This window comes from Babylonia areolata, chromosome 15, assembly GCF_041734735.1.
Source record: "Babylonia areolata isolate BAREFJ2019XMU chromosome 15, ASM4173473v1, whole genome shotgun sequence".
In the NCBI taxonomy this organism is placed as follows: Eukaryota; Metazoa; Mollusca; class Gastropoda; order Neogastropoda; family Buccinidae; genus Babylonia; species Babylonia areolata.
Window position 1 is genome coordinate 26,785,058 of NC_134890.1, and position 15,412 is coordinate 26,800,469.

The window sequence follows — 15,412 nt, forward strand, 5'->3', positions numbered from 1 at the left end:
AATCTAATGCGTACACTCTCAGCCAGCCTAATACGTACACTTTCAGCCATCCAAATACGTACATTCTCAGCCAGCCTACACGTACACTCTCAGCCATCCAAATACGTACACTCTCAGCCAGCCTACACCTAAACCCTCAGCCAGCCTACACGTACAATCTCAGCTAGCCTAATACGTACACTCTTAGCCAGCCTATACGCACACTCTCAGCCAATCTAATGCGTACACTCTCAGCCAGCCTAATACGTACACTTTCAGCCATCCAAATACGTACATTCTCAGCCAGCCTACACGTACACTCTCAGCCATCCAAATACGTACACTCTCAGCCAGCCTACACCTAAACCCTCAGCCAGCCTACACGTACAATCTCAGCTAGCTTAATACGTACACTCTTAGCCAGCCTATACGCACACTCTCAGCCAATCTAATGCGTACACTCTCAGCCAGCCTAATACGTACACTTTCAGCCATCCAAATACGTACATTCTCAGCCAGCCTACACGTACACTCGCAGCCAGCCTAATACGTACACTCTTAGCCAGCCTAATACGTACACTCTCAGCCAGCCTAATACGTACATTCTCAGCCAGCCTACACGTAACTCTCTGCCAGCCTAATACGTACACTCTCAGCCAGCCTAATACGTACACTCTCAGCCAACCTAATACGTACACTCTCAGCCAGCCTACACGTACACTCTCAGCCATCCAAATACGTACACTCTCAGCCAGCCTACACCTAAACCCTCAGCCAGCCTAATACGTACACTCTTAGCCAGCCTATACGCACACTCTCAGCCAATCTAATGCGTACACTCTCAGCCAGCCTAATTCGTACACTTTCAGCCATCCAAATACGTACATTCTCAGCCAGCCTACACGTACACTCTCAGCCATCCAAATACGTACACTCTCAGCCAGCCTACACCTAAACCCTCAGCCAGCCTACACGTACAATCTCAGCCAGCCTAATACGTACACTCTTAGCCAGCCTATACGCACACTCTCAGCCAATCTAATGCGTACACTCTCAGCCAGCCTAATACGTACACTTTCAGCCATCCAAATACGTACATTCTCAGCCAGCCTACACGTACACTCTCAGCCATCCAAATACGTACACTCTCAGCCAGCCTACACCTAAACCCTCAGCCAGCCTACACGTACAATCTCAGCTAGCCTAATACGTACACTCTTAGCCAGCCTATACGCACACTCTCAGCCAATCTAATGCGTACACTCTCAGCCAGCCTAATACGTACACTTTCAGCCATCCAAATACGTACATTCTCAGCCAGCCTACACCTAAACCCTCAGCCAGCCTAATACGTACACTCTCAGCCAGCCTAATACGTACACTCTCAGCCAGCCTAATACGTACATTCTCAGCCAGCCTACACGTAACTCTCTGCCAGCCTAATACGTACACTCTCAGCCAGCCTAATACGTACACTCTCTGCCAGCCTAACACGTACACTCTCAGCCAGCCTAATACGTACACTTTCAGCCATCCAAATACGTACATTCTCAGCCAGCCTACACCTAAACCCTCAGCCAGCCTAATACGTACACTCTCAGCCAACCTACACGTAAACTCTCAGCCAGCCAAATACTACACTCTCAGCCAGCCTAATACGTACAGCCAGCCTAATACGTACACTCTCAGCCAGCCTACACGTAAACTCTCAGCCAGCCAAATACTACACTCTCGCCCAGCCTAATGCGCGTCGTTGCACTATTTTCCTGTCAACCTTGGCAATAAAACCATTGAAAGGGCTCTCATCACTTTCACATGCCTTTGCCTGCATGGGAGTCCATTAAATACAGTTCCTTTACTCTCCTACGTCTTTCTACCTGCCCTAACTTTCACAAATTCACTTAAACGCTCACCTAACCCTAGACTCCTTAATGTGCTTATTCGCCTATTAGCTTGTATCGTCAATCATAGCTGCGTTTTGTTCTCAGCACCCTTTCACTTGGTGCTCAAGCCAAAATGTGAATTCAGCTCATCTCAATCTCACTATATTTCTCTCTCTAATTATCATTAGTAGTAGGGGTGGTGGTGGTAGTAGCAGTAGTGGTAGTAGTAGTAGGAGTAGTATTTACCATTATTATTATTGTTGTATCTTATCGGTACTATTGTTGTTGTCACAAGGGCAGGTTGGAAGACTAGGCAATGCCTAAAAGCTTTATCCTTGAGTAATAAAGTTTTTGAATCTCTCTCTCTCTCCCTGTCTCTCTGTCTCTGTCTCTGTCTCTGTCTCTCTCTCTCTCTCTCTCTCTCACACACACACCAAACTGTCCAACCACATACTTGGAACATCCAGAGCCAAGGCGTTGGGGAAGTGGAGTCCAGTATTGACCAGGGTCCTTCTGTCACTGCCGTCATAGCTGGCTCTCTCTATCTTGGGGGCCGCTCCCCAGTCCGTCCAGAACATTACACTGCACACACACACACACACACACACACACACACACACACACACACACACACACACACACCATATCCACACACTCGCACATGTACCAACATTTGTACACCAAACATAACCATGTCCTTGTCTGGGAAATTCTTAGAAAAATAAAACCCCACCACTTTCCAGTTATTTCGTAACTGATACGCAAACATAAGGGCATACGATACTCCATTTTTACACGGTAAGGAACCCTGGCCTGTTCAAAAAGAGTGCAATGTAAACCAGTAAGTACAGCAGCAATAACAACAACACCAACAACCACCAACAACACTCACCCATCAGCAGTGTTGAGCACAATGGCTCGGGGCTGGTCCAGACTTGTGTTGATGATGGTCTTGTGAGCAAACGCAGACATGGTCAGCATGGCGATAATATCCCTCCCTGCGTCTGTGTAGAAGATCAGTCTGGACAGGGGATCCACTGCCAGCCCGCCCACAATTGAATCTAAGAAAAAATTGAGTCAGAAAGAAATCGTTGACAAAAACAATCCTTTCAATATGGCATTCCTCAGTGGCGCAGAATCCATGACTGCTTTAGTTTTCTAAGTGCTTCATTTCGGTAACCAATGAAATCCTCTGAGAAAACGTTTATTACATTTTTCAGTGAAAACAAATATCCATACTGAACCGATCAAAATAATGAGGAAGAATCCAGGACACGCACAAAAAAGTAATCTTGACAGGCAGACTGACAACAGCGAAAAGCAATCCTGGATGACAATGCTTGGTATTAGATTTCTGTCATTGCTTTCCCTGCATCTGCTAATAGGCAATTAAAGAAACATTTCCTAACATGTGTCACTCAGAATCAAAATGTACGTTGTTCTACTTAAGCAAACTACTGTATAGCCTCTTCAATGTATAATAAAGTTTTTAAAAACACAGGCAGTGCACTGTGCCCAGTGATGAAACACAAAAACCCAAGTTTCCCAGGAACGTGGATTAGAGCGGGGTGTCGGTAGGAAGAACTTCGCCTTTACTGTTGTGTAGATTCTTTGAAAACCTCACAAAGAAATTGTACATCAAGATTCTCCAAGGACGTCTTCTCCCAATGGCTCAAGTTTACTATCCAGACAGCCGGGTCATACAATAGCACACTGATCACAGACACACCCCACCCCGCAGACAACAATGGAACCAGCCTTGAAACTGTAAAACCCATCAACATTTCCCAAGACCCAGATACCGATCTCGATCATTAACCCCATCTGATCATTGGTCCTTGGACCACAGCCGAGATTTCCACAATTTTTTTTTTAATCCACCCATAACATTTTGCACAATCCTGCTGACAGACGAATGAATAACGGAATGAAAACATAAACTCCTTTGCAGAGGTAATACATATACATGAATGCATCGGCGCTGCTGATTAAACACACAACAACAACAACAAAACATGCATGACAATAGTGCCAAAGCAGCATCTAACATTTTTTCTCATACAAAAAGTCAGATCACAAGAACGAGATGTCCATCAGAATTGGTACTGACCACTGCTAGTGCTGATGACTGTGTGTACGCCACTGCCGTTGAGAGCGGCCCCACGGATGCCTGTGATTAGACCCACCTGGTCAGACACAGTTTTGATGTAGAGTTGTTGTTTTTCCAGCCACTTCAGTACAGTACAGTACAGTACAGTACAGTACAGTGCAGTACAGTACAGTACAGTGCAATACAGCACAGCAGAGCACAGCAAAATGCAAACAGTGCACTTCAGTGCAGCACAGCACCGCACAGCAGGGCACAGCACTGCACAGTACAATACAACACAGCACATCAAAGTATAGCACAGTAAAGTACAGTACACCACAGTACAGTATTGTACAAAACATCACAGCCCTAGATCGTCCAGTCCAATACAGTACAGTACATAACGCTGCAGCGCAGGACAAAAGAAAACCATGCTGTCACAATCATGTCAAATATCTGTACAAAATACCAACGTCTGGCCTTTATGTCATTGATCAAATATCTGTACAAAATACCAACACCTGGTCCTTACGTCATTGATCAAATATCTGTACAAAATACCAACACCTGGTCCTTATGTCATTGATCAAATATCTGTACAAAATACCAACACCTGGCCCTTACGTCATTGATCAAATATCTGTGCAGAATACCAACGCCTGGCCCTTACGTCCACATCAAACGTTCGTCACCTGTGCCTTTTCACTTTCACCTGGTGTAGTTTGACAAGCACATCAAGCAGACGTATAATTCCTAGTAACTGAGCTCATGGCTATATACTCTCACATCAGGCAGGAACATAGATAAACTCCCAGGTACTCACTTTGGGGTGCAGGGAGCTCTGGATAGAAGTAGTACCTTTGATGTCTGGTACCCTGCTCCTACCTGGTTGGATGAACGGGCATCACTGGGTCTCATCCATCTCCTGACTCTATCACATTCTGGCACCCCGATGCACTGCTTCAAATGTTCAGCTAAACCACGTGAGGGGTGATGTTAACACGGCACTGCAGGACGAAAAACATCCTGGACGCGGGTCATTGGCCAGGGTGGAAAGGTTCCCAGATAAACTTGAATGACTACGTGCTCATGACCAAGGGGGGAGCCACCTAGTTGGAGGACGTCAGCTGTGGACAATCCTGGAGAGGTGTGGGTTCTACCAGGCTCATCAACCCTTGGTTTTTGTGGGTTTTTTTTCTCAAGGCAGGCATCTGCTTAGCAGATGTGGTGTAGCGTATATGGATTTGTCCGAACGCAGTGACGCCTTGAGTAACTGAACTGAACCGAACTCATTAGCCCCTGATACATCTGATGAAGATGACAATTCCTCAACCCATACTGGATCAGTCATCACCTGGATCACCAACGACCACGCCTTCTGCGGCACACCAGGGCTGAGGTGGAAAGTATGTGACTGGTATACCAAGCAGCAGGATCCGTGCCAGAAACAACATCACCATTGACACCTGGAATGCGAGAACTTTAAAGAGCAGTCGGAAAACTGGAAGAACTGACACATGGAATGAGCAGATACTGCTGGAACATTCCTCTCCATGAAACACGATGGATGAACACAGGAGAAACAACTACCCAGGAAGGCCACAAGCTGTACTTTAACGACAGGGAGGACTAACGTGAGCAAGCTGGGCTCTTTTTCACAGGACATCTTGAACACTGTCATGAATTTGCTGTGTAGCTTCCAGCTGGCTTATCACCATCCGCCTGAAAGCGACCCCCATCAACATAACTTGTGCAAGCATACGCCTCAACAACAGACTACGACAATTAGGACGAAGAACACTTCCACGACTAGCTGCAAGGAGTCCTGGATCAAATCCCAAAGAAGGAAAGGTACATGTGGGTGCTACTGCAATACGAAGACAAACGAGACAGGTTTGAGTCGTGAAATTTGCCAGATGCAATGACCCCAAACTGGTGAACACGTTTGGCCCACACAAAGCACCCAGGAGATGGACCTGGCACACCCCCAATGGAGCACACTACAACCAAATAGATTACATCATGGTTAAGAGGTGCTTCCAGTCCAGTGCGAACATTGCCGAAACACGGACTTTTTCAGGAGCTGACAATGGAGGCGACCATGAGTTGGCGATGATGGCCTTCTGGCTCCATTTGAGCAAAGTAAAAGAAAAGAATAAGGCCACACAAGGATCCAGTTCCATCTGGAGAAACAGAAGGATCCAGGTAGCAGGAGCCTTCTAAGCAATGATAGGTGGGAAATCGGTTCCACTTACTATGCTCGATAGATGGGAAATTTGCACTTACTATGCTCGATACTGAAGACACAGATATGGACACATATTGACAGCTTCAACACAGCAATCACCGAAACAGTCAATGAGATTCTTGGTAAGCACAGTCCTGTCTAAAAGCCTTGGGTCACAACTGACATCCTTTATCTATGCAACAAACACAGGGCTGGAGAAGACTAACAAGACACAAAAGGGGCAGAACAATATCACACACACAAAATAAAACATGAGAAAGGCAAGGGAGACCTGGAATGAAAAGCAGTGCCAAGATATCAAAGACACTCTTTAGAGAAACACCACCAAGAAAGCATACCAGCTTGTGAAAGACCTGACCAGCACCAAACAGGTGTGAACTATCACCGTACAGGACGCAGATGGGAACTGCCTCGCAGAAGACCAGGCTATTCCAGTGATGTGGACAGAATACTGATCATACCTGTACAACCACAGGGGATCCACATGTCCTGAATGTTTTTCGGTCCAGTCACAAACACTGATACAAAATTATCTGATCCTTCGGGTGGAAGTGGAAGCAGCAGTGAAATCGATGAAAATGGGGAAGGTAACGGAAGTGGACAACATCCCATAGGAAATAATCCCAGCAAGGGGAAGCCATGATAAGCGATCTACTAAAAATCAGCAACATGATCTGGCAGACACAGGAATGGCCCATATCATGGACACAGGCACTGATCATCATCATCACCAAGAAAGAAAACTTACAACTGTTTAATAACTACCGCACGGTCAGCTTAATCTCCCATCCAAGGTAATTCTGAAGACAGTGGTAAACAGACAGAAACCAAAAGCAGAAACAACCATTGCTGAGGAACAGGCAGGCTTCAGAACAAGGCACAGTACTGCAGTGCAGATTTTTAATCTTCGGATTTCTGTGTGAGAGGCACTTCCAACACCAGCAAGACGTCATTCCATCACGTCTTTGTGGACGTCATGAAGGCGTTTGACAGCGTATGGCATTCTGCTCATGATCGACCATGAGAACCTTCAACATCAAAACCAACCAGATCAGAACCATAGATCTCCTTTACAACAAGGCAACCAGTGCAGTCTGCTTCAACAGCAGCATAGGGCACTGGTTAAGACGAGGGTCGGAGTCAGGTAAGGCTGTCTGCTCTCACCTACTCTCTTTCAAATCTTCTTCGAGAGAATCATGACCGGTGCTTTGGAAGAACACGATGTGACAATCAGCATCAGAAGCAAACAATCATTAAGCTTTGCGGACGACATCGGTGTCCTGGCAGAGAAAGAAAAAGGTTACTAAGATTGGCGAAATGCCTGGCAGAGAAAAAAAGGATCACTAAGATTGGTGGAATGCCTGGCAGAGAAAGAAAAAGGTTACTAAGATTGGTGGAATGCCTGGCAGAGAAAGAAAAGGGTCACTAAGATTGGTGGAATGCCTGGCAGAGAAAAAAAGGGTCACTAAGATTGGTGGAATGCTTGGCAGAGAAAGAAAAGGGTCACTAAGATTGGTGGAATGCCTGGCAGAGAATAAAAGGGTAACTAAGATTGGTGGAATGCCTGGCAGAGAAAAAAAGGGTCACTAAGATTGGTGGAATGCTTGGCAGAGAAAGAAAAGGGTCACTAAGATTGGTGGAATGCCTGGCAGAGAAAGAAAAGAGCTACTAAGATTGGTGGAATGCCTGGCAGATAATAAAAGGGTAACTAAGATTGGTGGATTGCCTGGCAGATAAAAAAAGGGTCACTAAGATTGGTGGAATGCCTGGCAGAGAAAAAAAGGGTCACTAAGATTGGTGGAATGCTTGGCAGAGAAAGAAAAGGGTCACTAAGATTGGTGGAATGCTTGGCAGAGAAAACAAGGGTCACTAAGATTGGTGGAATGCCTGGCAGAGAAAGAAAAGGGGTGTTACTGAGATTGGTGGAATGCCTGGATAAGACCTCTGCAGCCTACAGCAAGGAAATCAAACAAGCTGCCACCAACTCACCGCACGGGTCCTTGCACTCCCATCAAGCAGCTGCATAAATGAAATCACGGTGACTCACCACATGGATCGTCACATCAGCAGTCAGCAGACGTATACAAACTCCAAGCAGATCACCACATATGGGTCTTTATACAAAAGGCAAGAAAAACAAACAAAAACAAACAACACCCCCCCAAAAAAACGAAAAAAACCCACAAAAAACAATAACAAAAGACACGGACATCACACACACACACACACACACACACACACCCTCTTCGCATATTGCAGTTTTCTGGCGACCCTTCACTCACAAAGTGTGTACATCGCCATTTTGACAGGCATATATATCCATGTGACATCCAGCGCAGGCAAACAACATCTCACCTCTGTCCAGTAGATGGTCTGTTCCACAGGGTCATAATCCACTGCTATGGGATAATACAAGGCTTGGGTCATGGGAATAATGTAGTTAGTTTTGGTCTCCACGTCCATACGGTGAATGCTGCCTCCCACATTTGATCCGATACTGCTGGCGATGAGGAAGAAGGGGGCCTGGAGGTTGGCTGAGGGAAAAAGAAAAGACTTGCTTTGTGAATTGTTTGCGAGTGGTTCAATGGTTTTTCTCGATTTCTTGGTCAATCATGTTGTTCAGTTTGTTGACGCTCCAAAAGGACATTGATGACCAACAAATAAGGGTCACAAAGCTGATAGGGAGGCTCAAAGACAAACCCTGCTCAGAACGTCTGAGAACGCTGAAACTGCCCAGCCTAGAATATCGCAGACAAAGGGGTGAAATGATCGACACCTACAAGTACCTCACTGGGCTCTACACCACCTCTAGGCCGAAACTTGAACTGCACAGCGGGCGAGAAACCAGAGGGAACAGTCTAAATCTAGCAAAACGCCGCTCCAGACTACAGCTACGAAGCTCCTGCTTCTCCCAGAGGATAGTCTCTTTATGGAACAGCCTGCCCGAGACAGTCACTGAGGCAAACAACCTTAACTTTCTCCATACGAACGGCGAAAGAGACGACGTTAACAGCGTTTCACCCCAGTTACCATCATCAAAATATTGCAAGCGGTAGGCTCTTATACTGAAGAGGTGAATGTTGACAAAGAATACGACAATTCTGACGACGGAAGCTAAAGGTTGGGTCATTCAGACACCCACTGGACATCCGAGGGGTCTGTGTAGAGGAGAAGAGAGGACTGGCCGTACTAAGTGAGTTAAAACATTTAAGAGTAGACTCGACGCCCACTGGGCTAACCTCCCAGTCCTGTATGACCCGAAGTGCAGTCATTGAGCAACGTATAACTAGTGGAAATATACACATTTACCAAATAGCCACACATGGGGCACAGTAGCAGTTCTATCCAAGGGAAGTGAACAGGCCTGAGCGGCCTTCAACTCTAAAGTTCAAGTTCAAGTTGTTTTGTTCTTGTTTCTGACGCTTGCTCAGGTTCTTGTTATTGTTGTTCTCTTCCTCCTCCTTTTCCTCCTCCTCTTCCAACTACTGCTGCACAACAACTACTACTACTACAATGCTGCTACTTCTGCTACTATTACTAGCACTACCACTTCTGCTGGCGCTACGACTTTTATTGTTGCTGTTGCTGCTGCATCTACTACACACATTACTACTACTACTTCTACCGCTGCTGCAACTATTACTTTATTTTCTTTGTAAAAAAAAATCCCATATCATCATCATCATCATATTAGGTTGTGTAAAATCAAAGGTTCCTAATGAAGATAAAACAATATTTCTAGTCTTCGACTTTTTTCAAGTGCAGAGAGGTGTTGGCAGGCCACAGGAGTCTGTAGGAGGCGAGTCCAACTCAATGACTGGAAATCGCAGTTCAGCTCACTGACATGATGTTGGAGGAGAGGGGGCGGGGGGGGGGGGGGGGGGGGGGGGGGGGGGGGTGCAGGAAAGGGAGGGAGGAAAGGAGGTGTGTGCCAAGGGGAAGGAGGGGAAGGGGGAGAGAAGGAGGGAATGGACGAGAAAAGGAAGGGGAAGGGAGTCCCTGAGCTTGTACAGGAATCACAAATGTCGTCGGTTCTATTCTATTCGTGAGCAGAATGAAACTAAAGGTTTTTGACGCATTCGTTTCAAGCGCCTGTCTATGAAGAACATGATGTTGGGTTGCGTCTCTTGTTGCGACACACTTGCAGGTGCCTGTGATCCTCACTCGTTGCTTTAAAGTGAGTGGCACTGCACAGTTAATCAAGACAGTGACGGGCGCAACAGCCGAGTGGTTAAAGCGTTGGACTTTCAATCAGAAAGTCCTGAGTTCGAATCTCAGTAGCGGCGCCTGGTGGGTAAAGGGTGGAGATTTTTCCGATCTCCCGGGTCAACATATGTGCAGACCTGCTTGTGTCTGAACACCCTTCGTGTGTATACTGCAAGCAGAAGATCAAATACGCTCGTTAAAGATCCTGTTATCCATGTCAGCGTTCGGTGGGTTATGGAAACATGAACATACCCAGCATGCACCCATCCCCCTCGAAAACGGAGTATGGCTGCCTACATGGCATACACGTAACAGCCCAATCGTGAACAATACGAGTGAACGTGGGAACTGCAGCCCACGAAGAAGAAGAGGAATCAAGAGTGAGAGAGAGACTGACAGACAGACAGACAGACAGAGACAGAGATACATTTATACAAAGACAGATAGAGAGAGAGAAAGAGAGACAGAGACAGAGAGACAGAGACAGGGAGAGAGACACAGAGAGAGAGAGAGATGAGGGGGAGGAGAGAAGGAGAAAGAAGGGGAGGTTTTGATTTGGGAAATAGCGTGGCGAGAGAGACAGAGACAGAGACAAAGAGAGACACAGAGCAAACAGAAAGCCAGAAAGAATAATAAGCAGATCACATCAACCTGAAGCAAATGTTGCTCTGAAGCCACGTCCACTTCTTGATGTATCCGAGAAAAACCGTATCCACATCTGATTTCCGAACGTCCTCTCTGGACCCGGTAGTGACGTGTTGCAGTGACGACCTATTCGAGGGGACGTCACACCATCTCCATCTCGAATCTGCACACAGGCGCGCGCGCACACACACACACACACACACTGATGTTGATCTAACTTCACAGACACTGAGGCGGACCTCTCTCTCTCTCTTTCTCTCTCTGTGTCTCTCTCACATACAAACACACACACACACGCACACACGCACACACACACACACACACACACACACACACACACACACATACGCAATGAACGCACACACACACACACACACACACACACACACACACACACACACATACGCAATGAACGCACACACACACACACACACACACACACATACACACACACACATGTAATCCACAATGGGTGACAGAGATCACAGTGATCGTGAGGATGAAGGTTGTCGCGACAATAATAATAATAATGATAATAATGGTATTTATATAGCGCTGAATCTTATGCAGAGACAAATCAAAGCGCTTTCGCACCAGTCATGCACACGCATGCATAACTCTAAAACTGTAGAAACTAATGACAAGGAAGAGGCAGACAAAGGAGGCTATTTTGGGAAGAGGTGGGTTTTAAGGCCAGACTTGAAAGAGCTGAGTGTGGAGACTTGACGAAGCGAAAGAGGAAGTTCATTCCAATTGCAAGGTCCAGAGACAGAGAAAGAACGGCGGCCAACAGTCGAGAGTTTGAATCTGGGTATGCGTAAACAGAGTGGATCCGAAGCCGATCGTAGTGAGCGAGATGGAGTGTAGAGGTGAAGGCAGCCATAGTGATAGGAAGGGGCATTTTGGGAATACATATGTAGCCGTGTACCGAGTGGTTACTCAAGGGGTACGGCACAAAAGACTTAACTAATTGATTGATTGAATGAAAGGATAGACAAGATCCCACGCACAGGCCAGGAACATATAGAGGCCAGTCACAAATAGGTTTTTCTATTGTTTTATTTACAATAGTTATTAGATGAGAAGAAAACCTAAGAGAAGAGAATAGAAGAGAAGACAATGAGAAGAAGACAGTGCAGCCATACGTAGCGAGATGTTGCTGTTGTGGGAACAACACTGACCACTACACGGCAAGAGACAAAGAGAGCAGGTGCTGGCCGCGGCTGGCTCGGGTGTGGAAGTATTCGACGATATGGTTGGCAGCCCACGTGATTGTCTTTGTAGTTCGCCTAATTTGTATAAATTGGCCGAGCGGGTGATGAGTGGTCACTTCCACACCCGAGCCAGCCGTGGCCAGCACCTGCTCTCTTTGTCTCTTGCCGTGTAGTGGTCAGTGTTGTTCCCACAACAGCAACATCTCGCTACGTATGGCTGTAAGTACTATTGTGTAGAATGTGTTGATTTGTAAATTGTACTATTCGACACAGCACTTGTGTTCATATGAGTATATTCAGTTATTGCTTTGTTCAGTTAATTCTTTGTTCAGTTATTGCTTTGTTCAGTTAATTCTTTGTTCAGTTATTGCTTTGACATGTTACTCACAGCTCGGCTATGATTGATCTAGAAATTGCCATGTCGTCATATGCTCGGAGCAGTGTTCCATTTGATTCTTCTTAACGTCACAGTCAGTGACGTCTCTGGACACAGATAGTTTGTTCCAGAATGTTCTTGTGTGTGCGTAAAGTTCATTCACCACTTAATGGTTAAGCCACGATGGTGCTTCACTTACTATCTGGTCTATCAGTTTGCCAGTATAATATCAAAGCCACTGATTTTATTATCTTGTTTATTATTCATGTATTATTTTACATGCTGATATCAATTGTACTGCTACAGTGTGCTCAGTACTCTAAGATGTGTGTAGTATTCTGTTGAGGTGATTACAAGATAGTGTTTGATTAATATCAGTTATTGGTTAAAACCACCTGATATGTATCAATCTGTTAATTGTAATTTAGTTGTCGTGCTCTCTCCTATACACCTTACTCCAGTATAGTGCAACATGATAAACTGATTCATTTGAGTCACTTTGACACCGTATAAGCTTTACCTAATCTATACTGTCAGTGTACTTTCACCAAGTCAGCATCGCTTCAATCACTTTAACTGCACTATTTAAATGTATTAGGAATGTCATTTGATGTCAGTGTTTGGTCTTCACACATATGGAATACCAAGTGGTAATCTTTCCATGTAATATGTATACATGTGCTTTATTATTCACTTGTGCCGACATGTTGTGCTAATGACACTTGTTTGTGTCATTCCAGGCACTGTCTTCTTTTTTTATCTTCTCTTCTCTTCTCCTAGTTGTCTTCTTCTCATTGTCTTCTCTTCTATTCTCTTCTCTTAGGTTTTCTTCTCATCTAATAACTATTGTAAATAAAACAATAGAAAAACCCATTTGTGACTGGCCTCTGTATGTTCCTGGCCTGTGCGTGGGATCTTGTCTATCCTTTCATTCAATCAATCAATTAGTTAAGTCTTTTGTGCCGTACCCCTTGAGTAACCACTCGGTACACGGCTACACATATATAACATAGAGTGCTGATCTTGTACTTTATTCGGTGTGAAACGGGGAGCCAGTGGAGATGTGCACATGCTGAAAATCAACCATGCCAATTCATTTTAAAACAAGTCTCGTGACATTTCAATTCGTTTCTGTTCCACACAATGTGTGTGTGTGTGTGTGTGTGTGTGTGTGTGTTGGAGCTCATGTACGTTTATATGTATTTGACTGTGCTTTCATAACTGTGAAACTGCATGTTTGGTGCATATCTGTTATGCATGTGTGGGTATATGTGTGAATGTGTGTCTTCATGTTTTACATTTACTTGCTTATTTATCATCATTGTTGTCGTATTTATTTATTTATTTATTTATTTATTTATTATTTATTTTATTTTATTATTATTACCATTACTACTACCTTTTTATATCATAATTATTATTTATTTATTTATTTATTTATGAAAGCGTATCTATTATTTATTCACCTTTTTTTTCTCAAGGCCTGACTAAGCGCGTTGGGTTACGCTGCTGGTCGGGCATCTGCTTGGCAGATGTGGTGTAGCGTATATGGATTTGTCCGAACGCAGTGACGCCTCCTTGAGCTACTGAAACTGAAACTGATCTGTTCCAGGCATTGGTATTCCCATACCTATGACGATGATGATGATGATGACGATGATGATGATGATGAAGTAGAAGAGGAGGGTGACGAAAATGACGACACAATGATCACATCTAATGGCAAAGACAGTCTTTAATTAAGGCAGTTGCTCGAGGAAAAGAAAATAGGATACAAGTGAAAAAGAAGAAAAAAAAATGGAATTCACCTCCACGTAGTCAAACGAGCAAGACCCATGAGGTTCAAGGTCGAAGTCGGTGAAGGTCAGAGTGACCTGATAACCGGCAGGTGCTGTGATGATATACACACAGTCCTGGTTGTTGGAGTAGTTTCCGGGGAAGTTGGGGGACTGGACTGTGCCCTGGAGAGCTGTTGTGTTCCAACCACATGCTGAAAACAGAAATCAGTCAATCAATGAATCAATGGATCAATCAATCAATCAATCCATTCATTACTCGGACAGGGAACGTGCGAAAGTCAGTCTGCCAATCTTTCAGTGTGTTGATCAGTCAGTGTGTTCTTTAGCAAACAGGAACTTAATGAACTAGTGAAGACATTTATTCTCATTAAAAGGATGGGGTTTTATTTTGTCTCTCTCTCCCTGCTTATCTGTCTCCCTCCTCCCCTCTCTCTGTCTCGTTCCCTACGGATATCTCTCTGTCCCTATCTTCCGCTCTCTATCTCTCACACCTTCCCTCTCTCTCTCTCTCTCTCTCTCTCTCTCTCCTTACCAATCTCTCTCCTTCCCTTGCTCTCCCTCTTTCTCCTTGCTATCTCTCCCTCCCTCCCTCTCTCTCTCACTCTCCCATCCTCTCTCTCTCTCTCCCATCCCTATCTCTCTCTCTTTCTCTCTTCCCCTCCATCTCTCCCTCCCTATCTCTTTCCCTCCCTCCCTCCCCTCCCCTCCCCTCCCCTCACCCCCCTCTCCCTCTCAAGTCACAAAGCCGTATCGTTGTCTTGCTCATTCTACACCTCTTTTCATACCCCCACCCCCCCTCACGCCCACCCCCCAAAAAAGAAAAAAAAAATTCAGTTCACCCCCCCCCGCCCCCTCCTCCTCCATACGCACCCGACCTACATGAGCAGCGATCCAAATCCGACAAGGGCAGACTATTCTGACAAGACACTCCTTCCAAGCTGAAATCCCAGAAGGCAAACGTGATCGACACCAA

The 15,412-nt window shown here is 45.3% G+C and overlaps 1 protein-coding gene across 2 annotated transcripts in view; it reads right to left on the bottom strand.

The window, feature by feature from the left end:
* Nucleotides 1-15,412, bottom strand: part of LOC143290513 (uncharacterized) — a 76,792-nt gene that overhangs the window by 60,347 nt on the left and 1,033 nt on the right. For both annotated transcript variants that reach the window (XM_076600020.1, XM_076600019.1), the window contains exons 2-7: nucleotides 14,449-14,630; nucleotides 11,057-11,213; nucleotides 8,555-8,733; nucleotides 3,973-4,048; nucleotides 2,755-2,923; nucleotides 2,317-2,444 (exon numbers count right to left, since the gene is read on the bottom strand). In XM_076600020.1, coding sequence (XP_076456135.1) covers nucleotides 2,317-2,444; nucleotides 2,755-2,923; nucleotides 3,973-4,048; nucleotides 8,555-8,733; nucleotides 11,057-11,213; nucleotides 14,449-14,630 — 891 coding nt within the window. The remainder of the gene's footprint in view (nucleotides 1-2,316; nucleotides 2,445-2,754; nucleotides 2,924-3,972; nucleotides 4,049-8,554; nucleotides 8,734-11,056; nucleotides 11,214-14,448; nucleotides 14,631-15,412) is intronic.